Source organism: Bipolaris sorokiniana (assembly GCF_000338995.1).
Source record: "Bipolaris sorokiniana ND90Pr unplaced genomic scaffold COCSAscaffold_10, whole genome shotgun sequence".
Classification (NCBI taxonomy): domain Eukaryota; kingdom Fungi; phylum Ascomycota; class Dothideomycetes; order Pleosporales; family Pleosporaceae; genus Bipolaris; species Bipolaris sorokiniana.
In genome coordinates this window covers 1,337,545-1,361,421 of record NW_006911904.1, presented here as the reverse complement: position 1 = coordinate 1,361,421, position 23,877 = coordinate 1,337,545, and the positions used below count along the sequence as shown (strand labels likewise).

The window sequence follows — 23,877 nt, the reverse complement described above, 5'->3', positions numbered from 1 at the left end:
CCGTCCGAAATAAGCTCTTTCCGGAGGATAGACGCAGGCTCATGTAATCTGGCTAATGTCAATATGGACGGGAGCGCCAAGTGAGGAGGCTGGACGACCTGGCCTTGGGCGTTAGATCGCCATGGGACACACCTCCTTGCTCTGCTGCTGATAAGCACCTACTCATTCACAGCGACAACTCTGGACTGCGGATCGCGCCATTGTTGATTCTGCGACGGTGGTACTACAGGTTGCTTGTTCGTACACATAGCCTTTAGCAATTGTCCTACCTTGACTCCCACCTCCTCTATCACTCATCCCCGAGCTTTCCGCCGCCCAGCTCTTCCCCTAATCGTGTTCGGCGCCCCCTCGCGACATCAACGCGACCGCGACCCAACTCGCTACCCTTTTCCCCATCATGCCAGTCGAGCTCCGGAAGCGCAAGGCCGCGGCCCCAGCGCCAGCACCACCTGCAAAGAAAAAGGCACCCGCAAAGGCCAAGAAAGCCGACGGCGAGAAGACTGTCGTCGAAAAGGTCCAAGACGCGGTCGTCGAAAAGGCCGAAGCCGTCAAGAAAGCCGTTGTAAGCAAGACCAACGGCGCCTCAACTGCTAAATCCAGCGGCGCGCCCAAAGTCGGCGACACAATTGACCTCGCCTCATTCGGCGGCGAAATCGAAACCAACGATGGTACCAAGACGTCGCTCGCGAAGCTCGTAGAAGAAAGCAAGGCCGGTGTAGTCCTATTCACGTACCCCAAAGCCTCGACTCCGGGATGTAAGTCGCGTCTCCCACCCACCCCCATTGCATATGTATCAGTATCACTTACACGACCGGCTCTTCGGTATAGGCACAACCCAAGTCTGTCTCTTCCGCGACTCCTACACGCCTCTAACCGCAACCGGCCTCTCCATCTACGGTCTCTCGTCCGACAGCCCCAAGGCAAACACCACCTTCAAGACCAAGCAGAAGCTGCCGTACTCGCTGCTGTGCGACCCCGCGCAGACCCTCATTTCGGCCATTGGGTTTAAGAAGGCACCAAGGGGGACGACTCGCGGCGTCTTTGTGGTTGATAAGCAGGGTAAGGTGTTGGCGGCTGAGCCCGGTGGACCCGCCGCGACAGTTGAGGTTGTGAAGAAGCTTGTGGGGGACGCGGAGAAGGTGCCCGCGAAAGAGGAGGTGGAGGCGAAGGAGAAGGAGGAGGACAAGAAGGTTGCGGAGACAGCGGATGAGGTTGCGGATTCGGCGGCTAAGGTTGATGCTCCCGCTGCTGCTTGAGGGATTTGGTGCGATGCAAGACGTTTTTCCGGGTAATTGAAAGAGTTTGTGCTTAGTGACAGCGTGTGTTTTGTTGTTCTTTTTTTAGCTGGAATAATGAATATTTGAGATTTGTGATACAAGTGCTTGAAGCATGTGTGAGTAGGTTTGCTAATATTATTTTCTGGTATTTGTATCTTCATAATCTAGCTATGTCCTCGGCCCCAGTTTTTGAGTCTTGTTCATATGTCATATGTAGATATGGGTATTCGTTAGCTGTCTTGTTCGCTAGTTACACGTCTATGATACTACGTTTCCGCTGCTGTGAAGAGATGAAGGTTTTTGGTAAGATGATAGTGGGAATAGAAATACTATTTGGCACTCGATAGACTTAGATCTCGTGCTGCTAAAGGATAAACTGTTGGCACGTGATTGTGTGAATTACTGATGCGGTGTCTAGACTATGTGCTTGGTAGGGTTGGTGGATAGCGACTAATCGTAGTTACTCCTGCGAGTACTTTTAAACAAGCATATGTTTTTTAATCCAAATTGCCAACTGTGAGGGCATGCATGTCAGAAGAAAACCTCAAATACTAAGAAAACACTCTTCGATGAAGATTGAGGCTCGGAAAATGATCATGACATGTTGTCCGAGGCATCTGGTAAATGACGTACGTCATGTGAGGGCCAAGTGAACGCGTAGGTATCCTTGTGGCTACTGTCTACACTGCGCCTCATGCCACTGGCAACAGCATGTAAATGTGCAGCACACTTGCCGACCACCATCATCAATCGACTTGAGCCTCAGGATCATACCACTGGTTGCGTAACCCATTACCAAACCACCGCGTCTCTGCGCCACAGAGGTTGTCCCTCTGCACCGGCCACTTCAAGCACAAGATGTGGTCATGGGGCTTTACTGTAGATGAATGGAAACGAACGGCTCCACTGCTTTCAGCCTTGTTATGGCGACGCCTGGGCCAAGAGGCGTTCAGGCAAATGGATTCAAGTTGGGCTGTGTCTGCTTGTACTCAGCTGATGAGCCAAGGTAACGTCTCATTCGCACGCTTATTCACATCTCCGTATGCAATGCTGTCCAGAGATATCCGCCAGATATCAGCCAGACACTAAGCCCCTAAATGGCAGTCTTCAAACCGTGATAACAACGACAGGATCAGTAACCCACGAACCGTGTGGCGGAGTTTACTGCCCGGAACGAATCGTTATACACAGAAAACGTTACCGAGCCACCTTACTCAACAGTAACAGAATTAAGGCCAATACGCCTAGTGCGAATCTACTGCTACTGGGGTAGTTGCACAGAAAGTGATTCTGAAGCCGCGCCTTGGCACTGCACAGCCTACTTTTCAGACCTTGCTATACTAGACTACTGTTCCTGAAAGCTCCGACTACCATTATTCTCATACCCCCCTCCCTTTTGACCCTTTTCTTGGTTAACATCCTAGTGGGTACCACACCTACATCAAATAGTTTACCCAGATACTATATTGTACTCAAGACTGATCTCCAACAGGAAGTACTTTCCTTCCTTTTACTTTGTTTCGAAGGCTGTTGGGCCCAAGCCAACAAGTTACCAAAAACAGGTGAAATCAACCAAACTCATACATTTTTCTTCATACCTCGAGTATCTTAAACAGGGTTATAACCATGATAAAGCTCAAGGGCCGTAGGCGCATGTGCGCTTACACCAAGGCCAAGGATTTTTTAAAATCCCGGCTGCTGCATTCTGTCTCGCGCCCTGATGCTGCTTCGATCCCACACAAAGTTTCTCGAATCTTCACACCGCCCCAGAAGGATGAACGATTTGAGCGAACACTTGACATATCCATCAGAAATGGAGATGGCGAGGCTTGGTCCGGTTTAACCCATGGAGTGGGCTTGTTCGACACGCAATGCGAGCATAACCTGGTCACCGCCCAGTTCCTCAAGAATATTGGCTTCAAGTGGCAGCCATCTACAGAAGACACTGATATCATCCAAATGGACAACACCAAGATCGAATGTCTGGGTGAGGTTCGGGGAAGATGGCACCCGGTTGACGCTCCAAAGGGCACAAAGGACTTGAATTTCCGACCACGCTACGAAATGTCCACCTTCAAGGTTGTTGATTTGGATACATGCGACCTCATCATTGGGCGCACCACAATGATTGACCTGAAACTGTTACAAATAAATCGCAACTTCTTTGGTGCATTCCGTCAACTCCCTATTCGCGTCGACTGTACGTTTGTAAACTCACACTGTGGGCGCTTGATTGCTAACTCCGATATAGCAGCTAGTACAACTATTAAGAAGCAGCAGGAAGCAGACGAGCGCAGAAAGAAGGAACAAGAGGAGATGCGTAAGTTTGAAGAGGAGCAGGTATGACGCTGTTGCAACTATACCAACAAAATGGTACTAACCTGGTTAGGCACTCAAGGCCAGAGCCCTCTGCCCCAAAGCCCCCTAGCGACACCCGAATGTCAATTTTCCAACCATCACAGAGTTACCGACTTTACTACACTGGGCCGCTATTGGAAATACGTCTTTGAGTCGTTGCAGAAAGCAACAAATAGCATTTACGCTACGGGATACCACAGCAAGGGTAGAGGGAGGAGGCGTAAGCGCCAGGATTGCGCTCGCATGCCAGCTGAGGGTACGTGATGAGGGGCGAACACCATTTAAGCTGCCTGATGAGCGACCAAAAGCGTTCCCCCACCCCGGGCTTGACGAGCGCATGCATGCAGCAGCCATTCCTCTCTGATACGCTGCATGTGCCAACATTGAAAGTTTTATCTGAACAGGATCATTTGCGGGAGTTTGAATTTAGCCGGTTTCATTCTTGCATTGCATTTCAGTTCAAGAGCAGCTAGGAAGCGAGCGATTGAATTTAGCTACAACTGTAACATTATTGGCATTGCACTGGGAATCTACATGTTATATTTTATGACTTTGTCTACATCACCCACCCCCTATACTTTCGCCCATCACTGATCGCGTCAAGCCCCCTTGACACGATCCGACCCTACAAAAACAACTTGAACAGCGGCAAACCTAGCGTCTCGTTAGAGAGAAAAGAACTAGAAGTATCAGCAGTGTCACATGGTTAAAGTACTTACGCAGCAGTGATAGCGAAAACCTCCGCTCTCTTCGCCCCCGTCAACGCCATCAAACAGATCGACACCAACACATTAAACCCAGCAATAATACCCAACCTCGCAGACATGGATTGAACACGATACAGCACCGCAATCGACGCAATCGGAATCAACGACGCAAGAATACTAGTAAACCAGTACGTGACCCTGTAAATCGTACCATCTTGATATCCCACAACCCCATGGACGCGCGAGGGCTTCATAAAACGCGCGCAGCCGCATCGGAGGAGGTTGATAATTGTGCTTTCTGCGGCCCACGCGGAAAATGCATCTTTCTTTTCTCGCGGACACAGAGTGATGAGATCGGGATTTTGGGAGTCGCGGTCCAGGACGGAGCCCCAGATTCTGGCATCGTCGCCAGTTAGGGCGTTGGAGCCCATTTCGGAAGTTTGAAGGTAATTTTGCATGTGGTGGAGGTCCCAGGGGCTGGGTTTGGGGTATTTGAGAATGGAGGCTTGTTGGATTAGGGTTTCATCTGTTGGTATGAGTATGATGATGTCATTCTTTGAGATATTTGGAAGCATACTGTATTCCTTTAGCACTTGCCTGATTCTCAACACGAGCGCCTGCTGCTCGCCCGCGTCAGTGTTTTCAGATCCCTTGAGCCAGAACCAGTTCAGTGCGTAGGCTGATCTCTTTCCAGATGGGTCGTTGGCATCGATTTGCTGTCGCTCTCTGAGTTTCTTCTCTAGGTACGCAAGTTCAGCTTGCATGTAGAGTAGGTTCTGGGCATTGAGAGCACCGAATCTGCGAAACATGGAAAGCTCGGGCAGTATCTCAATTTGCGCTGCCAGTTTCGGATACCCGACGACATACTCCTGTAACGGGTCATGTGATGCACTCATGCTTTTCTGCCTAGGTCAAAATATTGATGTATTTGGGACGGCAGGCTGGATTTTCATGGTGCCCATATATTCTGGACACAGCATATCGCCTGCCATGGTAGAGCTATCATTAGTCCTGTGTATCCTGCAGAATGGATTTCTTCTGCATGAGACGCCGTGGAGCTTCAAAATGGAGCTGCATGTGGTTGCCTTGTGAAGCAGGCTGAGAGTCTGTCCAGCCAGCCGGGAGAGAGGTACGCCGTATCTCATACTGAGCTACTTGTGTAACAACCATCGACGCTATTTCATGGTATCAACAAAGCCATAATTGTCACATATAGAGGGACAGGTTTCGTAGACGTTCTGTGACAGACGCTGTCTATGCCTGACAGCACGTCAAGGCGCTGACTCTTCGGCTGCCTCGGAACGTCAAGTAGCTGTGAATCCCGGTGAGACGCCTTTGGAAATGGCTGTGTCTTAGTCCTAATGTAAATCCATGTGTACGTGAAGGTTTCATTGGGTGGCTGCAGATTGTCAGCTGCTACACCCGTGTTCCAGCGCTACGTAGCGACCGCCCCAACCTGCAGCCATATCAACTTGCGCCTCCTCTATGCGTCATCCAAAAACTACGTAATCATAGTGCTCTTCTTCGTCCCTTGAATCTTAAGAGTGCCTAGTTGAAGGCAACAATATTTGCTCCATAATGAATGATATCGCACGCGGACTGCGCCCTTATGGCTAAGCCTTGTCATGCTCAATCGAGGACCGCAAGCCACCCTGCGGACTCAGCCTTGTCACACATGTCACAAGGCTGATCCAGGTGTCGATTGCCTTCTCCTCGGCTATGATGCCGCAATAACGACATTTATTCGCCCCGCTTATAGTCCTTTGGTAAGGGCACAGCCTCCACAGCTTGCACATGATGCTCATTGGACGTGACCCACAGTATACGGGGGCTGTAAGCGGCAAATGATGCATGGGTCGTGAGATGGACATCAAGTTGGACTGATGTGACTCGTCTTGCCTGCCTCAGGAAATCGGATAAACTATTGGTCCCTCTTATATTCCATGTGGTCTTCTTAGTCCTTATCACTATCGCGAAGTCTTTCAACCTCAACAGATGTCCACCTTAACGTAACGAGATTACTATCAGCACTCTCAGCATTCTCTTTACACACAGTACATGAATTGAAAAAAACTATGTCTCGATGGACGTGCGGAATTTTTGGCTTATTCTCACTTGCAGTAAGTTACTCTCTCTTTCCGTTTAAAGCCGCTGTTGACATATGCCAGATAAGACATCAACTATACCAACCGACTCAAATAGAAATATTCAGTCGGCACGAAAACGAGAGAGATACCTGGAACTGGGCCGTGCTCACATGCGACCCGGCTATAGATCATAACATTATATCTCATCAACTTGTAGTGGAAGTGCTGCAAGTGCTAGTGCAGCCGATAGACGAAAAGATGGAGCCTTGTATACATACGTATGGACGCGGCGAAAAGATCATAGGATACGTGGATCTTACATGGTGTTTTGAGAAAAACAATAGACGGATGCAAACCACGCGGTTCTGGGTCACTTCGACGGAAAACCCTTCTTACGATGCAATACTCGGGCGGACGGATGCAGAGCAATGCGGCCTAATAAGACATAAAAGGAGATGGTTGTGATCTGTGAGATATTCCGAGAAGGGGACTTCAGGTGAGAGAACAGAAAATCTCCTGGCTCTCAGACGGCTTTGCATGTCATGGAAAGTCGCACACATGCTTGAGCTAAGCTCTCAGTATGCTTATTTCTGTCGCGTGGCGCTTTGGAATTCTCAGAATAATTTTTTGGTACTTTAGCTATTTTTTGTTTTTTTTTCTCTATAGCACTCGGGTTGGAAGTCTCAATCCTATGCGTTTGGGGTTGGTATTTGCTTGCCTAGAAATACTTTGCCACCGACTGGTTCTATCTGCACCTCGATGGAATTGCTACAATACAACAGAAACGGGGTATTTCCTGGAATCTCCATACTAGACATACATTTGGAATCAATGTCACATGTTGCGATCCCCGTTTTGCATTTCGCAAACTGGACATTGTAGGTACCAAATACTCAGAGCATGACCAGGTCATCTAAACACATGAGTCAAAGCAACCACATGAGCCGTCAGCTTCGGAATTGCAGAGACTCCATGTCGAAACTGGGGATTTACAAATTCACAGATCAAACTTTGACTATCCATAGAAGGCTATGAGACCAGGCTGCTTTCATAAAGAGCCAGCCTAGCCAGTGACATTTGCACATCCAACAAGACTACGGAGAAGCCAACTAGCTCTGCCATCATCACTCCTATCAGTGCAAATGAAAACAAGCTAATCAGATATGTACGTGTGTATTGAACTCTCTCCATCTAACTCTCCACAGCACCATATCTGAACGAGACATACGCATCCCCAAACTCCTGCACAACAGGCGTGCTTTCAATCTTCACCAACGCAGTCTTCCACGGTATCCTCGACATACCACTCAGCTCTGCTACTTCGGCTCTTCCTCCACTGCTAGCATCTAGTTGTGTGCTTGAAGGAGTCACAAGGTTTTAACGTTTTACGTGCGTAGTAGGGAGACTGATGTATCTCTACGACATACGGTGCAGCACTAGCTTTAAGGAACGAAGCTGTACCATATGACCAGACATAAATTTACTCTCTTCTTTCACACTGCCCGAGCCCACCAACACACTCCTCCTCCTCCTCCCTCTCTGTCTCTAAAGCAAACCCTCTTCTAGGACAGTAACAATAACGCCAGGTAGAACAACCGTAGCAAAAACCGCCACCTTACCCATCGACATCCCAGCACCCCCTTTCTCCCCCATATTCCCCGTTCCATTCCCCATACTTCCCCCATTCCAACCAAACCTCACCATCAATGCCTCATCCACCAAACTTGCAGCATTATGAACCTCCCCTTATGCCTCCTCATCCACATACCCTCCCCCTGTACCTCAAATCCATCTAGACAACACCGTGGCCCCCTTTCCCCATCAACCTAGTCGAGCCCCGAGGTCTGCATAACCAGAGTCTTCAAACGCCTGTGGGGATAGAAAGTGGACGACACGTGGATTTTCTCAAGTATTGTTGATCAGGCAGTAATCTCTTCGAAAATGTACACAACAAAAGTAAGGAATGAATTCACTTTGTCGCCAAAGGATCAACGATGGGCTTATTCTTTTTCTCTCACTTCCGCCAACATCACTCAACACAGCCTCATGCGACCCACTTTCCCGCGTCTCGGAACCTTTGTCGTCGAGGGTCGATGATTTCACTTTCTAGTTGGCGGTTTGAAGTTGGTGAACATGTCCGTTTTCACATGAGATTATTGTTCCTGGGCGGGTACTTGGCTGGTTAATTTTGTATGAGGCTAATAGGCTCGATTGCTCAACGGGCGGAGGGTGTGGTGTTTTGCTGTTGATAGGAAATCAGGACACCAAAGGAATTATACATAGCCACGACAAATGCATCATCATCGTCTATCAGAACTGCTTGCAAATAAGATAAAATTGTATTTCTCATTTGTATACTGGCGTTCTATATTTTTGTATCTGTATAAATCTCAACGTGCCATTCTTCTGCACATTGAATCAAGCCTTATAGCCAGCCTCGAACAGACCCTCCTTCAAGCTTTCAATCGCCTTGGTAATGTCTGGACGGTTGGGATCTGTCACGCTAACACCCATGTGGCCGAATCGAATGTACTTGGTGGCGATCTCCTTGTGCAGACCGCCGGCGAAGATGACACCCTTCTTAAGGAGGTTGGGGAGCACTTGAGGAGGTGTCATGCCCTCGGGAAGGTACATGGCGGTCATACCAGTAGCCTGGCTCTCGGGATTGGGAGCCAATTGCTTGAGGCCCAAGTCTTCAACAGCCTTTTTGACCTTTTGTGACGCAGCCTTATGGGCAGCCCAGTAATCTTCAATGGGCCTCGCGAGGATTTGCTTGAGGGCGGTGTCAAGGGCGTGGATGAGTTGTGGCGAGGGGGTCGCAAAGTAAGATGGCTTCTTGGCTTCGTAGTTTTGCATGACTAGAATCGCGTTAGCATGATGCTGTCAGTAGTCGAGTGAACAGTGGTTGCTTACTTGGTAGCCAGTTCTTCCATGAACCAAAGTACGAAGTTGGCCGTGTCTTTCTCGCCTTGAACCTTTCAATTGCGCGACCAGAGACCATCATGATGCTCAAACCAGCTGGGCAGCCAATGCCTTTTTGTGAAGCTGTGAGAACGGCATCGAGCTTCCATTCATCGAAGCGGATCTCCTCAGAGCCAACACTGCAGACACCATCTACTACGACCAGCGTCTCGGGGCTCACTCGGTGGACGAGCTCACTGAGCGCCTTGATGTCGCTCAACACACCAGTTGAAGTATCCACATGGGTAACAGTAAGGATCTTGTACTCCTTCTCCTTCAGCGCTGCTTCGACCTCGTCGAGTTGTGGTCGTTCGCCAATGGGCGCCTTGAGTTGTGTGGCCTTGACACCATAAGTCTCGAAGCAGTCGGCAAACGAGTCGGCAAAGTAGCCAGTGTGTAGAACGAGCACCTCATCGCCGGGCTCAACCAGGTTGGCGGCGACCTGATCCCATCCGAGTGTACCGGAGCCGGAGATGACAAAGGGTTGCGCAGCAGGGTCGGTGGAGACGAAGAGCTTGCGGAGGTTTCCTAGGACTTCGCTGAAGGTGTTTACAAAGGGTTGGCCGACATGCGACTCGCTAGATGTACTTAGTTCAAGGCCTTATTGATATGTAACTGTAGCATACCTATAATGGCTCATAGAGTTGAGGACAGCATCGTCAAACTCAATAGGCCCAGGGATGAGCAGAGCAGGGTGTGGCGGTTGGCTGGACATAATCTTTGGTGGTTTCGGCGTGGCTTCCTTGGTCTCCTTGACTTCGGGTTTGACTGGCTCAACCGGCTTGACTTGTGCCTTGGCTTCTGGCTTCTTGGATATTATGCGATTGCCGTGTTCGTCTTCGAGGCGAGTGGTGCGTTCGGTGGCAAAGGGAGTGTTCAATTCGAGGAAGGGCTTTGGATCTAAATGCTTGGAGACCTGGTTCAGACGGGAGGTCGCCCGCAAACGAGGTGATGACATGCTAAGGCGTGGTTGGAGACGGCTGTTCACGGCAAAGAGACGCAAGCGCGGGGCTGCAAACATTCCGGTATTCGGAGACCTGCGCTTGGAGAAGCGCAGAAGGGGAGAACACGAAAAGTGGTACAAAGTGTCGATTGGGGTAAGGATGCGGCCGGTTCGCAGGCTGTTCGGTGGTGCAGACGAGTCAGATACGAAGATTAATGTCGCTAACAGGTGCTTTGAGGAAATCTGGTGGTGTAATTGACCACCAAGGGGCCTGTCCTTCAAGTATTGCCTCTAAAAAAACCAAACGTCCACCGAGAAGCCCTCACGCACGGATTTCCGCCTGGTCCCGGACATGGCGCTATGAATCGTGGGGTGCCGCGTGTCGGGCGCAGTCGTGTGTACATACATAGTAGGGGTGAAGCAGTCGCGGTCACGTGCAGAACCACTGGCGCGTGCTTCCACGCCTTACTCGGTTGGGATATTTGTTGTCAGCCGGCTCCACCCTTGTGCAGCATCAACACTGGGAGCATTTCATCGCTGCAGACACAGTTGGATATACATACATACCTACACAACACTCGTTGGACCCAATTGGCCATTGACGATGCGTGTGACTCGTGCGCGCGCCCAGCAGGGCCATAATGAAGTTACCGACGCGACCGAGCGCGCGCCGTTGAACGAAATAACGTCGAATGCATCAGCCGAGCAACCCCGCGACGACGACGACGAAGAGCTGCTGCCTGCAAAAACTCCTGCGAAGACTCCCGCAAAGAAGGGCAAAGCAAAAGGCCGCGCAAAGAAAGGGAAAAAGGCCAAGGCGGCTGAGGAAGAAGAGGAGGACCAAGTCGAAGCTGCACCTGAAGACGCGCAAACAGCGCCTGAGCCCGTCGAGGCGCCCGCAAGCGCTGAAGATGGTACAATAGAGTCCCAAACCCTCTCGCAAACTCAGGATGAGTCTGTATCGGCTGTGGCCTCTGGCATCGATTCGTCAGCGAACCCTTCTGAAGTTGCAGAGGTCTCCATCAAGGTCCAACGACCAGTAACCCCAACTAAGCCCGTACGCCTGACTCGCCGCCAATTGGCCATGCAGGAAGAGGAAATGAAGAAGGCGCAACACGCCGCTCCCACAGTTCAGGAACCAGAAACCCAAGTTCCAGAGTCAACAGCAGATGTGCCCAAAGCCACGGAAGAAGCCCTTCAAGTACCAGAGCAGGTTGAAGATCCAAAAGCACCAGAAACTCAAAGTGAAGATGTAAAGGAAGAGAAGTTTGAGGAGGTAGAGAATGTTGTTGATAAGGTCCAACCAGAGGCTGTAGTCGAGCCCGTAGCAGAACGTGAAGTATCCCAAGAGGCTTCGCCAGAGGTGCCACAAGTGGAAGAACCCCAGATTCAGCCTCAAGTCCCCGAAGCAGCAGCTGACATTCCCGTACCCTCTGTCGAAGTCAGTCCAGAAACAGAGCCAAAGTCGCTTGCAACCCAAAAGTCCAATGAAGATCTTATGGCCACTCTCAGGAGCCAGGCTTCAAGTCGACGGACGTCGCGTAGCCTCTCAAAATCCCCTATGCGTCTCGAGGAGTCTTTTGAAGCAATCGATGCGCTTGAGGAGGCTCTGGAGAATGTCACATCAGTAGCCAGAATCGATCGATTGAACGAGGAGACATCGCCCGAGAGAGCAAAGGCCTCCAAGACCACTAGCACAGCAAGCACACGCCCAAAGTCGATGTATACAACTTCGACTACATCTACAAAGTTATCCAGGGCCCCCAGTTCTGCTGCACCGAAGAGTATGAAGCCGGTCAAGTCTTCATTAGCTCGCACAACCAGTGTTCGTACTGCAACTAGCAAGGAAGTCAAGACAACTTCCGCGCCGACGACAGATTATCTTGCTGCCAAACGGCGACCGATCAGCGTATCATTTCCTACTCCTGCGCCGCCACCAAAGGGGCGCGCTCCTACCAAGTCAACATTCCAGCTTTCAAGCAACGACGTAGTCGCAAAGCTGAAGGCGCAGAAAGAGGAGCGACTAAAGCAAGCAGAAGGCACAGCACCAAAGGCACGGCCGATCAGCATGCCCCCTCCACCAAAGTCAAACAAACCGCTCACAAAGCCTGCCTTTCAACTGCCGGGCGAGAAAATCGCCGAGAAACTAAAAGCACAAAAAGAAGAGCGTCTGAAGAGAGAAGAAGAGCAACCTGCACCAAAACAACGTCCAACCAGCATCACCATGGCCCCCCTCGCAAAATCTACAAAAGCGCCCACAAAGCCCAAATTCGAGCTCCCAGGCTCTGTCATAGCCGAGAAACTGCGCCTCAAAAAAGAAGAACGCCTCAAGCGCATGGAAGAAGCCGAAGCAGCAAAAAAAGAAGCAGCAGCACACAAACCCCGTCCCGCACCAGTAGTATCCCGCAAACCCGTCACAATCCCCATCCGACCCTCCCCGGCCGAAGCCCCAGGCGTAACAATCGGCCCACCTCCATCTCCTCCCCAACAACAGCAACGCTCCACCTCCCTCGCCAGCAAACGAAGCAGCATGTCTCTCTCACACCCCCTCCCCCACCAATCCCGTTCCATATCCACTTCCTCCTCCAACCGCAACAGCATTCTTGTCCCCAAAGCCGTAGTCACGCCCGCGGATGCGATTCAACTGAAACTCAAGGGCAAAGAGGTATTCAATCGGGATCGTGTGGAGAAAGAAGCGAGAGAGAGGGAGAGAAGGGAAAAGGAAGAGGCGGCCAAGCGGGCGAGGGCGGAGGCTGCTGAGAGGGGACGGATTGCGAGTAGGGAGTGGGCGGAGAGGCAGAGGCGGAAGATAATGGGGGGTTCTTGATCGTTTTTTTTTTGGGGGGGGGGGGGGGTTGCTAGATGGGCTTTTCTTGAGGAGGTGGGGGTTGCCTAGGGTTGGAACTGGCAAAAGGCTGGATTTCTGCCTTGCCTGTTTTTTTTCGGATACTCACTTTTTTTCTTGGTGGGATTCTACTTCTTGTTCTTGCTCTTCTTCTTGTTTATATATATATATATATATTTTGGAAAAGGTTTTCGGGCTCCCCTTTAGGGATTGGATTTTTTATTTTTACTTACATCTCTCTACCTCTCTCTATCTTCCTATGGTTGACCAAGAAGAAGGACATACAGGCTTCATTGCCGTATTGGCGTTTGTAGGATCTTTTTTGGGGTTTTTTTTGTCTAGGTAGCTCGATGGAAAGAGTAACTTTGTGTTTCTTTGTATAACTAGTAGTTACTTCTTTTTTTTTGAGCTTGAAATTTAAAGTATTTTGGAATTTTCAAAAAAAAAAAGAGAGAGGCAATTTTCGTGTGCAGTGGAATGGCAGGAACTAATGCGTTGTGATTTTATATTGACACATGAAAATCTCGACATTTTGGGTATAGAAGTCTTGTCTTTGGGCTATTGCAATACAATAGCCTTGAAGGGGATAACATGTGCAAAGAAGCTAACTTTTATGCTAAATCTTGAAAACTCCCAGCTATAAGAAATAACGACATTGAACATGGTTCTGTTTTGGACAGTAATATTGGTAATTCTTCAACTTCATATTTTTTTTGTTCTTGAGAGTAGGAAGGGAGTTTGAATACGTGAACCGTGAAGACATCTTGAGCTTTGCTATTAATACTGATAACATGATTACTCGTGTCATTTCGTTCTCAACGACCAAACTCTGGATGAACAAAATTCCACTTTTATGAGAAATGTAGTGAATGCATTGCCATGACACATGCAGCCGTGGCGACAGAATAGATCTCAATCACAGTGGACTCACCATCCCACCTACCTCAATCCTCATTTTACGTTGAAACATTAATTCACCACCGCGCCTCGCGCCAGACCGTGCCTTCGGTGTGCTCCGTTACCACTCTTCTCCAGCCTCACCGCGATTCGCGCGATGACCATGTCTTCAATACACTCCGATGCCACGTCCTTCCCGTACTCGTATTATCCCTCCACTATACCACCCCCACAAGTCAAAGAAACCCTGCATCTCTTGCATCCTTTGGAAATTTCGTTTCAGTGTATTTTTCCTTTTTGCCACACAAGAAGGAGTCAGATAAACAGAGCTCCACAATGCAATGACTTCACAACGTGGATCCAGAAACGGGATGACAAGTACATGGAGAGAAACCAGAAAGGACTGTTGGCCGTCCGGTCAGAAGGATCAAAAAAAGTGGAAGAGTATGTAGTAGACAACAAAGTCACCGGACGTTGCAAGTAGAAGAGCCAAGGAACAAAGAGAATTTAGAAAATCCCTGCCCAATAGAATAATTTCTCTGCTGCCCAATACTTACATCATGACAACGTGTAGGGTGTAATGTATGCGAAAATGCCTCGCGCGGCATAACGTTCCGAATGGACAAACAACAAAAATGCTTGGCTGGCAACTCTTTCCTTACTTGCATTGTAACCGCTGTGCGTTTGACGCGGTAAAATATAATAAAAAGTTGGCAAAACATGTCACTACTGTTTCGGTTTGGCTGCAGCGGTGGTACTTCGGACGGTGACGATTCGCTGTGGGACACTGTGTGTGTGTAGCTGCCCAAGACAACTGTTTGGGCTTTTGGCTCAGGGTTGAGGCGCAAAGAACAAGGAACGCATGTTGTAGACACGGTCGCCTTGTCACCAAAAGTTTATGTATACCGGTGGCGGTGCGTATACAACCTGTTTGCGTTTCTCAGTGTCCACGTGGATTACCTTAGCTCCGGTACTTTTCGATGACGCTGTTCAGAAGACGAATGCACTAGAGATGGCGACGGCGTGAAGCAAAAGGTATTGGAATCTGCCTTGGCTAGCGCGAGTGATGCTTTGGGAACGAGGCGTGCGCATTGTGCCGTGACTGCCAGTTGCTCGGAACGCATTGGGTTACATGCAAACGACAGAGATCTAGCGATCTGATCGTGGACGGCGCGTGCCGTGTAGCCCTGCAGCGAACCTCTACATTGGGAAATCCTCGAGCGAGTCAGCAACATTGGCGGAGAGGCCGATTGGATTGATACTGGAAATTACTCGTGATGTAATCATGCGCTTCTACAATTCCTAATCTCGAGTCAGTAGCTGTCTTATCTCGCATTCCTTGTGACACGGCTAGCACAAGCATTTGCTTGTCGCCTAAGACGGGTAGTTATTGTGACTTGGCCATGAGAGATGGAGCCCGCCATACTGCCTGTTTATTACAAACAAGGTATGAACTAGAGTGATGGGCGGACTGTGTAGGTGAGTATGCTAGTGTACATGGTTGGGTAAAAGTGGGATCTGTGCGTGAGGGTGAAACGACAAAGTTCACAGGTCGAAGCCAGCGCGATAGGCGAGGAGACGCGATAGGTTAGATGATTTTAAATGATCGCTGCATTGCATATTGGCATTGTCAATCGCGATGACGCTTGACGCTTGCCGTGCGGGTTCCTTGCATGAGGCAAACGTGATCATCGTATGGTTTCCAAGCACTGTCACCAAGACTGATACGTCCCTTTGAGACGAACAGGTCGCGCACATACATGTACGCATCTGGACGTTTGTGCCTGCACCTAGCCACGCTCCATGCGGTTGAGTTCAATCGATCGTTCGGCTAGGCGATGGGCGTCCCCATGATTGTGGGTGATCAGCATACTGACAGGAACGGACGCATGCAAGGCCGCCGCTCGGGCCCAATTGGCGACTTTATTGTGCATGTATCTTTGTGTGTGTGTGTGTGGAGAAGAAATTGCAAATCCCTTGTGTCAATAAACACAGGGCGATGCGGAGGGCGAGACGATCGGCCAGCCGTTCGTACAGGATCGAGAATACTAGTGACTCACTTTTCCGGGCCGAACATCAGAAACTGGCAAGCAGACAACGGGCAAAGGTACCAATGACTAGGGGGCCCGAGGATGCAGGCAGCCTTTGTTGAAGAGGGAGAAATTGCTTTTGAGTCGCGGCCTGGTAGCGTGCTTTCGGCTCCTGAGAGTCTGGAAGAGGCTCAACACGCCCTGTGTGCTCGGGTTTGCCGTCGGGGACGTGATAGCCTTCTCCGGTCCGTCGCGACAGGTGGTCTTTGCTTGCGCTCAACATCCGAACAGCCTAACCCTGCGCAAGAGAGCGGCAGGCCTGGGCTAGCTCAAGACGGGACGAGATGCGAGGAGAGCAGGCAGCTTGCATGCGAGGCGGACGCAAAGTGAAAGGGTGCCGCAAGCCGTGCAAGGCTCAATGTTTTGAGGCGACCTGTTGCGGGTATCGATGTCCAAGTGCTCGGATCTCGGAATAGTTCGCCAGGCCCTTGCGGAGAGAGAGCAGGCAGGCGAGAGCAAGCGAGCAAAGGTGGACTGTGAGTGGTGTGATCGTATTTGGCACTAGCTCCATGTCACACGACGAGCGCTTGACAGTCGTCGCACCTGCGCCTCTGTCGATGACCTAACCACCGGGAGTCGCTAGGATGGAAATAAGTTACACAGTTACGTCTAAGGGAATGTGCCGTGAGCCCTCAGAGCCGTGGGGCCCGGATGGTCCACTATGATTCCCGGGGCTCGCTTGCCAAGTGGAGCCCTGGTGAGCTGGCAGCGCGCGGATGGGGGACCGAAGGAAAGTCGTCGCGGCCTTGGAGAAGAAGGAAAAAAAACTGCCTCGTTGGGGGGGGGGGGGGCATGAAGCATTTGTTTGTAGCGTAGTGTTGCAACTGAGGCCGACGATGCATGGAACAGCGATGACGATTGCGATGAAAGGCAGTGGTAGATTGGGCCGCTGGGATGACGCCGGCAATGTCACGCAATGGCGACATTTCCCCCCCTCGTGGTGACAAAGGCGGCATGACGGAGTGTGGGACGATTGCTTTTTCTCGCACGCATAGTGAGTGGCGGACTGAGGGCTGTCGGTGATGCCCATGACGATGGACGGGCCGTTCACCAAAGTGCGGAGAAGCCAAGCTACGAGGCGCCCCACCCTGTCCGGCGCATGGACCAATCACAGGGATCACAGGGGGCGTTAGCGGGCGAGTCATGACACAGGCAACGAGGAGGGAACATGGCCAACTCCTTCGCCCTTCCCAGGGGAGGGGACACGGCGCCAGAGTGGATGCTGCCCTGCTCGTTGGGAAACCCCTCTCAACAACGTCCCACCCATACCCTCCCGGCTGTCCAACTCTCGCCACCGCACCCTCACTTGCTGATGGATGCCCGTCGTCTGCCGCCTGGCTGTGGCTGGCTTCTGGATCATCGTGAGGGAAAAAAATTTCTTCCTCTACCTTGCACTCCCGCGCGGGCAGGGCCTAGCCGTGCCTCATGCCCCCAATTGTGACCCTGCACAGTCACCGTCTATGTGTGGGCTAGGGCATTGCGCGGCTACCAAAGTTTAAGCCGCTTTGTCTATGGAGAGGGAGAGGGACTAAGCCTTGCGCACCCTGTGTGTCTCACCTGTCTCATCTTGTGCTTATCTGAGTATGAGGCTATGCACTGGATGAGGTGAGGTGAGAAGAGTGCCTCATCACGTGCGGACTGAGGGGGTGGACAAGGCTCAAGTCATCAATCACTGTATAGAAGAAATGTGTATGCGTGTGTGTGTGTGTGTGTGTGTGTGTGTGTGTGTAAGACCACGAGTCTATGCCCGTGGTCGTGGCTTCCATTTGAGGAATTGCTACTACTAAGCTATGGTAGAGGTGAGGTGAGGTGAGAAAAAGCAGGCACGACCCTCATGGTCGGCTCACGCAACAGAGGATATCCAGCCGTCCCAACTACGAGCAAACCCATCGCCGGGGCTGCAAATGCTCCAGATAACACAAAACACTGGGGCTTACTCGGCCCTGCGCCCCCAGAAACACCAAGGGGGATATGGATATAAATACTTTTGATCGTACACCGCGCACCCACGTATCTTGACAAAGGAAATGGTACAGAACTAGTAGATGATGGAAAAAGGGAGAGCAGCGGTGGTGCTTATGCAGGTGAACTCCGTGGACCCATGCCAGTCCCAGGCGGGCGAGGCCATGGGACCGAATGCAAAACTGAACTTGAGGAGGGCAGTGAGAGCCCAAGGACGCAAGGGGATAAAGGCTCCACCGTCATTAATGTCGTGAGGCCAACCTCGCAATGGTGAGATTGGCAGAAGGGGCGAAGGGGCCTAGTACTGTGTGTATCTCCTCTTGACGTCTCGGGTCTGGTCAAACGACCGCACGTAGCTGCTGAGCTGCGTGGCTGCTTGTTGCGAGATGCCCGATTGAGTCCGTGATGATGATGAAGAAGAGGCGAGCGAGGAGCGTGATGATGAGGGAGTCAGGCTTCGCTGGGGTGATTGCCTGGTGGCTGTGGGTGGTGCAAAGTAGCTGCCGTTTGCGGTGGGGTAGTAGTGGTAGGGGCTCGAGGGGACTGCTTGCGAGGTGGTGGATGCCGCCTTGTACGCCGAGAAGTTGATTGCGGGGGCGAGGTAGAAGCCGCTGTTGGACGAGGAGGATGATGAGGCCGAGGATGACAATTGCGAGGGTGCTTGTGCGGTGGTGCCGGCCCTTTCGAGGTCGGCCAGGCGGCACGATTGCGAGCAGTAGACGCCGTTCTCGGCAATCTGACGGTCGCAGGAGAGGCAGAAGTCGTTGAAGCACTCCATTTGGGAAGCCATTGCGGCGGGTGATGTGGTTGTGGTTGGGGTAGTAGTGGTTGATATTATATAGAGGGCGACAGGATTGAGTCGCTGAGCAGGGTGTGGTCAGGCCGTCGGCGGGGGGGGGAACAGGCAGCAGGTTATGTAGAGGGAGCAGGTGGTATGTGTGAGAGTGGGAGTCAGAGAGGGTGGTCAGGCAAGAGAGATATAGAGCGAGGTGGAGCGGAAGAAGCGTCCGTGTGTGGAGCGGCGGCGGGAGGGAGTGGATGGGGGATATACTTAAGTTGCGCTCAGGCACACTGGCAGCACCCACACACGCATCCACACACGCACACACGCACACACACACGCAGACTACGGCTGACCCTAGTCGCCTCTCAGCAGATGGTGCCGACAGGGTCCTCGGCCATCCCTGGTCGTCTCCGCACGGGCTGACCATGCAGCCAAGCAACCAACGACGTCTGAATTTCGTTGCAAGCGCTGTAGCCTCGAGCGCTGCATGCACCCCTCACGCCCACGCCCACGCCCACGTCCCTCTTGCACTGTGCAGCCCAAACGCCGTGTGAATGCGCACTTGTATGTGGGCGTGGTGTACCACTAGCATCCCATCTACATACACACCTACATACTACACTACATGCGGATATGCACCAGAATCTTCGGCCGCGGTGTTTACTGCCATGCCCTCTGCCTGCTGACACCTCCGCTCGACTCTCGACGCTCATGCTCTCCTCTCCTCACCTCCCATGCCCACCCTCTTCTGCCCACTTTGCCCACTTTGCCCACTCTGCCCACTCTTCCACCCACTGCGTGACTGCGCAACCAGTGCTAGTCATCTGCCCCGGCTTTGCGCCTGCGCCTGCGTCTGGGCAGCAGATGACTGATGTGCAAATCTAGGAACAAGGCTTCCTATTCAAGCTCCATGCCCCTCTTCCACAACCACACTTCCTCTTATCGGTTTCAGTAGTCATGGGGCGTCGCTGCCCTCGCTCCGCCCACCGCCCACCACCCTGCATGCCCGTTGCCATCCCATCTCCCATGTCCCTCTGCTGCCGTCACACTGCCAAACTATACCATACTATATACACATAGACTACTTGCTATTCTTTCCTTCTGCTCCCGCTCGCGTAAGCTCCCCCTTGTGCCTCTCCCTCCTGGCCCCACCAGAGCCATGTCTATCGTCTATTGCGACACCGAAGACGTTATCTGTCGCCATTGACGTGCTCGATGCCGTTTGCCAATCTTAGTAGGAGAACCACTCGCCTTGTCCTGCAGCTCCCATCTCCACCTCCCCATGCACGACACACCACCCTCACAACTTTCGCCTCCGCAACGCCTCAACACTACCTTTTCTTCTCCCAATAACCCCATCCCTCGATGCTGCGAACTCTTCAGGCATGTGCCTGCAAGTGTCTCATGCCTCGCTTCGCCTCTTGCTGAGCGCCGAGCGCCTTTCTTCTCCCAATCCGTCCCCCGGCAGACTGATCTGGACTCTTGCTCAGGCCAGCCAGCCCCAATTCGGGCGTCCGGCCTCAGCGACGCCAGCCTCTATCCGTCCCAAAAACTCGTGCTCAAATATTTTCTCCCGCTGTCAATGGCTTGCGCAAACCATTCCAGAGTGTCCTCCATCCACTATGGGCACCCCCCTCCCCTCCCTCCTAGGGCAAGCGAGATAAGAACGCTCGGCCCACACAACCGCGCCCCTACCACCCCAGGCAACCAGCAACCGTCCTCCAAACCGTTCCAGCTGCCCTCGCGCCCCCCCCCCCCCAATGCCCCCTCCTGACGAATCACCAGCCTGCCCTCAACTGCAAGTCACTTGCACGCTTATATCCAACACGAGCACGAGCAGCCTGCATGCACACCTCCCCATACTATACTACATACGCGGCTAGAGACAGCCCCCACGCTCCTCCTCCTCCTCCTTCTCCTCTTTGCCCAGATGCAGACGTCCTTCGTTGCTGCAGGACCCTAGATGGCGCACGGCACAAAAGTGAACATGTTGACGCCTACACTCACTCGTCTGCAGGAACCACTCCATTCGCTCTTATCGCCACATCCACACTTATTCTAATCTGGCCCCCTTGAAACTCTGCTTATCTAGCTGTCCCTCTTGCCGTCCCGCCCGCGCGCGATTCAGCACCGCGACAATCGAGGCAGTGCTGACTATTGGACCCAAGAACACCCTTCGTTTCCTACATTGCCTTCTCCACAAACACTATGTGCGCCGTTCTGCTTGCAGCCGTGCGTGCGACATGCCTTGACATTCACTGTACTTTTGACACGCCTGTCAGCCCCAACAAACCACACAAATAACATCCCAAAACATCACCTTCAATATCCATGCATCCACATCCATTATGCACTTAGCTAATACCCAAACCTTCTCCTCTCATCGCCGATATTAGGGCTCAGGGAGATGCAGCTAGAGCATCTAGGCCTCATCTAACAACAGCCATACCCCTACCCTCCGCGCAGCCGGTCGCTTGTGTGCTCGACATGCAAGATGATGCAGGACACGACTGGCCCAATAGTTGGCGTATAGAATTCCAAACACTTTGTCCTTGGAAACAGAAACATCTGTAATAATATACTTGGGTACATACATAACACGGCCATCTTACCAATGTCCTTCACTCCCGGAGCATCGACGCCGGATACATACGCGCTGCACCCCACATCAGGCAATCCCTTTTCGTTGCAGGCAAGCGCATGCTGTGTAACTTGAGCAACAGAAGCAGTTCACTCTAGGTCTGCTCCGAGCATCAATTCAGCACGGAGCGCAAACCCTGAGGCGCGCATTGCTGTTGAGCAGCCTCGTTCTCTGTGCTCGCTTGATCCCTGATGGTCATCTCCCGGGTTTGGAACTACCCCGAAACATCGGCCCGTTTGCTGGGGCGGGTGGATTGATAGTGGGTTCTCTTTTCAACGGCTATCCTTCCCACTCGCCTCTGTTGGCGACGAGAGGGCCCTACGGGTAGAATCGGAGATATGCCGCAATGATTTTTTTTCTCAGGGTCCTAATGGCATTCTACGATACACCATACCCGCCTGATCAAGCGCAGAATCGGACCGCCTGTTTGACTTTGCGATAACTCAAATCATTGTTCGTATCAAGGGTTAATGGATTAGTGGTGGCGTTATTGTTAGGATATTTACAATCAACCATGCCTGACATGTATCTTGCTCATCGTAGCATGTAGGGTTTCTGTCTCTTGTATCTGTTGACAAAGATTGAGCTTCACAGTGCAAAAGAAAGACTTTTTTTCACTCTCAGAATGTTCAAGTCACGCCAGCCTCGCTTACTATGCGCTTGCAAAGTAGCTTCTAACACACCCATCACCTCATCTGAACAAACCCATTGAAACCAATTGTCTAAACACCGCCGGTAGTAGCAATTTTGCAATACGTATCACATAGTGGACATTTTATTGACCCCCGCGAATTTACCCCCGCAATGGCCTATACCGCAGAGCTCCGACTCGCCCTGCGCGCCGTCCACCGTGCATCCGTCCTCACCAAGTCGGTGCTCCGGAACCTCTCCAACAACGTGTCTGCTGAGACCAAAGCAGACGACAGTCCCGTCACGATTGCAGACTTTGCCGCACAAGCACTCCTCATCTCCGCACTTCATGCCGTGTATCCTCACGACGCCTTTCTGGGCGAGGAGAGCGCAGATGCACTGCGCCAAAACGAGGCCCTAGCTGACAGGGTATGGCAACTTGTGCAACAGGCAAAAGAGGAGGCTGATGCGCGTCTGGATGCAAACGGCAAAGATGAGGAGGCAACTGCGAGTACTGCTGCTGCGCACGACCTGAAGGAGGACCCAGTGCTAGCGTTTCCCGCATCCAAGGACGACATGTTCGATCTGATTGACCGGGGCGGCAACGGCCAAGTCACGGGATCAGGACGTGTCTGGGTTATGGATCCCGTCGATGGTACCGCAACGTTTATGCGGGGCCAGCAGTACGCCGTTTGTCTGTGTTTGCTTGTCGATGGCGTACAGCAAGTGGGCGTGATTGCGTGTCCGAACCTCGCATTCCCCCTGCAAGGCACGCTGGGCTCGATACGCATCAACGAAGACGACGTCGACAGCGACGGCTATGGCGTGGTTCTTTCCGCCGTCAAGGGTCAAGGCACGTTTTTGCGTACCATGGAAGCCAGCGGTCCTGGAGCCCACGCCCGACATGTGGACCTGACTACGCTACCGTCCAAGCAGACGTCTGATCTAAACTTTGTCGAGGCCACGATTGGCAAGACATCGCTCTCGCAGACTGAACACGAAGCCGTTGCCACTGCCCTCGGCGCAAGCTGGCCAGGTACCGTGCTCTGGTCCCAGCAGATGAAATACGTGGCTCTCACCCTCGGCGCAACAGACGTCATGGTGCGCATCCCAAAGACGCTCGACCGCTTCACTTGCATTTGGGACCACGCCGGCGGCCACTTGCTCTTCCAGGAGGCCGGCGGCATCATTAGCGACTTCCGCGGCGAGCAGATTGACTTTTCCGCTGGCCGCAAGATCAAAGGTGAGCGCAATTGGGGCATGATTGCATGCATGCCGGCGGTGTTTGACCAGGTCGGTACCGCCGTCAAGCACGTATTGAACCAGCGGGACGGCGAGAAGAGCTAGAAGCCAACGAACCGTTCTTTCTATTCCACCCCATCATACCCTAATAAAAGCAAAAAAGGGTTACTAGCCGCCCCGTACATGTGCATGTGTGTTACCCATTGCCACTATGCAAATGGACAATGGCAATGTAGCATCGCCTTCTTTTTTTTCCTGTCCGTTTGAACCACATGCCCAAATCATCCTCACCCAAACATGCCTCAATCATGCCATTTTTTCTCTCCTCCTGTATCCTCCCGCTATTTACCACATCAGCCCCCTCCAACCCCCTCTCCGCTACCTAAAATATAAAAAAACCGGGGCATATTATACAAACGCATGACGATCATGATCCCCACCACAAACTCTCTT

General features: G+C 51.9%; 10 protein-coding genes across 10 annotated transcripts; 7 read left to right on the top strand and 3 right to left on the bottom strand.

The window, feature by feature from the left end:
• The first annotated feature begins 80 nt into the window (after positions 1-80).
• COCSADRAFT_121709 (uncharacterized protein) lies at positions 81-1,596 on the top strand. The gene is made up of 2 exons (XM_007703834.1): positions 81-755; positions 829-1,596. Exons 1-2 carry the CDS (start codon positions 398-400, stop codon positions 1,254-1,256), a joined length of 786 nt encoding a protein of 261 aa, XP_007702024.1. The 5' UTR covers positions 81-397; the 3' UTR covers positions 1,257-1,596.
• A 507-nt stretch (positions 1,597-2,103) lies between these two features.
• Positions 2,104-2,405, top strand: COCSADRAFT_223861 (uncharacterized protein). The gene has a single exon (XM_007703833.1). The coding sequence runs from the start codon at positions 2,136-2,138 to the stop codon at positions 2,364-2,366; it is 231 nt and encodes a 76-aa protein (XP_007702023.1). The 5' UTR covers positions 2,104-2,135; the 3' UTR covers positions 2,367-2,405.
• A 498-nt stretch (positions 2,406-2,903) lies between these two features.
• On the top strand, positions 2,904-3,899 carry COCSADRAFT_28195 (uncharacterized protein; the record flags this gene model as incomplete). The annotated part of the gene is made up of 3 exons (XM_007703371.1): positions 2,904-3,477; positions 3,529-3,597; positions 3,667-3,899. 3 exons carry the CDS (start codon positions 2,904-2,906, stop codon positions 3,897-3,899), a joined length of 876 nt encoding a protein of 291 aa, XP_007701561.1.
• A 451-nt stretch (positions 3,900-4,350) lies between these two features.
• COCSADRAFT_93919 (uncharacterized protein) lies at positions 4,351-5,238 on the bottom strand (the record flags this gene model as incomplete). Its single annotated transcript, XM_007703832.1, has 2 exons — positions 4,351-4,847; positions 4,920-5,238. The coding sequence occupies 2 exons, from the start codon at positions 5,236-5,238 to the stop codon at positions 4,351-4,353; spliced, it is 816 nt and encodes a 271-aa protein (XP_007702022.1).
• Positions 5,239-6,318: 1,080 nt separating this feature from the next.
• On the top strand, positions 6,319-7,268 carry COCSADRAFT_38595 (uncharacterized protein). Its single transcript, XM_007703468.1, has 2 exons — positions 6,319-6,462; positions 6,511-7,268. The coding sequence occupies exons 1-2, from the start codon at positions 6,418-6,420 to the stop codon at positions 6,892-6,894; spliced, it is 429 nt and encodes a 142-aa protein (XP_007701658.1). The 5' UTR covers positions 6,319-6,417; the 3' UTR covers positions 6,895-7,268.
• A 1,480-nt stretch (positions 7,269-8,748) lies between these two features.
• Positions 8,749-10,690, bottom strand: COCSADRAFT_38594 (uncharacterized protein). Its single transcript, XM_007703467.1, has 3 exons — positions 10,017-10,690; positions 9,343-9,968; positions 8,749-9,287 (listed from the first exon to the last, which is right to left on the bottom strand). The coding sequence occupies exons 1-3, from the start codon at positions 10,346-10,348 to the stop codon at positions 8,848-8,850; spliced, it is 1,398 nt and encodes a 465-aa protein (XP_007701657.1). The 5' UTR covers positions 10,349-10,690; the 3' UTR covers positions 8,749-8,847.
• Positions 10,691-10,937: 247 nt separating this feature from the next.
• Positions 10,938-13,160, top strand: COCSADRAFT_173159 (uncharacterized protein; the record flags this gene model as incomplete). The annotated part of the gene is made up of 2 exons (XM_007703831.1): positions 10,938-12,865; positions 12,932-13,160. The coding sequence occupies 2 exons, from the start codon at positions 10,938-10,940 to the stop codon at positions 13,158-13,160; spliced, it is 2,157 nt and encodes a 718-aa protein (XP_007702021.1).
• A 5,265-nt stretch (positions 13,161-18,425) lies between these two features.
• COCSADRAFT_162283 (uncharacterized protein) lies at positions 18,426-18,917 on the bottom strand (the record flags this gene model as incomplete). Its single annotated transcript, XM_007703830.1, has 1 exon — positions 18,426-18,917. The coding sequence occupies one exon, from the start codon at positions 18,915-18,917 to the stop codon at positions 18,426-18,428; it is 492 nt and encodes a 163-aa protein (XP_007702020.1).
• Positions 18,918-19,909: 992 nt separating this feature from the next.
• On the top strand, positions 19,910-20,788 carry COCSADRAFT_223778 (uncharacterized protein). The gene has a single exon (XM_007703829.1). The coding sequence runs from the start codon at positions 20,194-20,196 to the stop codon at positions 20,683-20,685; it is 492 nt and encodes a 163-aa protein (XP_007702019.1). The 5' UTR covers positions 19,910-20,193; the 3' UTR covers positions 20,686-20,788.
• A 1,144-nt stretch (positions 20,789-21,932) lies between these two features.
• COCSADRAFT_223755 (uncharacterized protein) lies at positions 21,933-23,687 on the top strand. The gene has a single exon (XM_007703828.1). The coding sequence runs from the start codon at positions 22,357-22,359 to the stop codon at positions 23,527-23,529; it is 1,173 nt and encodes a 390-aa protein (XP_007702018.1). The 5' UTR covers positions 21,933-22,356; the 3' UTR covers positions 23,530-23,687.
• Positions 23,688-23,877: the final 190 nt, after the last annotated feature.

What these genes read in the sequence shown, in the direction of transcription:
- COCSADRAFT_121709 (XM_007703834.1), top strand. Translation starts at nt 398, where the DNA reads ATGCCAGTCGAGCTCCGGAAGCGCAAGGCCGCGGCCCCAGCGCCAGCA. An exon ending in CAAAGCCTCGACTCCGGGAT is followed by an intron (nt 756 to 828) that starts GTAAGTCGCGTC and finishes TCTTCGGTATAG; the next exon opens with GCACAACCCAAGTCTGTCTC.
- COCSADRAFT_223861 (XM_007703833.1), top strand. Translation starts at nt 2,136, where the DNA reads ATGTGGTCATGGGGCTTTACTGTAGATGAATGGAAACGAACGGCTCCA.
- COCSADRAFT_38595 (XM_007703468.1), top strand. Translation starts at nt 6,418, where the DNA reads ATGTCTCGATGGACGTGCGGAATTTTTGGCTTATTCTCACTTGCA. An exon ending in TTGGCTTATTCTCACTTGCA is followed by an intron (nt 6,463 to 6,510) that starts GTAAGTTACTCT and finishes GACATATGCCAG; the next exon opens with ATAAGACATCAACTATACCA.
- COCSADRAFT_38594 (XM_007703467.1), bottom strand. Translation starts at nt 10,348, where the DNA reads ATGTCATCACCTCGTTTGCGGGCGACCTCCCGTCTGAACCAGGTCTCC. An exon ending in AACTCTATGAGCCATTATAG is followed by an intron (nt 9,969 to 10,016) that starts GTATGCTACAGT and finishes AAGTACATCTAG; the next exon opens with CGAGTCGCATGTCGGCCAAC. An exon ending in ATGGAAGAACTGGCTACCAA is followed by an intron (nt 9,288 to 9,342) that starts GTAAGCAACCAC and finishes ACGCGATTCTAG; the next exon opens with TCATGCAAAACTACGAAGCC.
- COCSADRAFT_223778 (XM_007703829.1), top strand. Translation starts at nt 20,194, where the DNA reads ATGCACGACACACCACCCTCACAACTTTCGCCTCCGCAACGCCTCAAC.
- COCSADRAFT_223755 (XM_007703828.1), top strand. Translation starts at nt 22,357, where the DNA reads ATGGCCTATACCGCAGAGCTCCGACTCGCCCTGCGCGCCGTCCACCGT.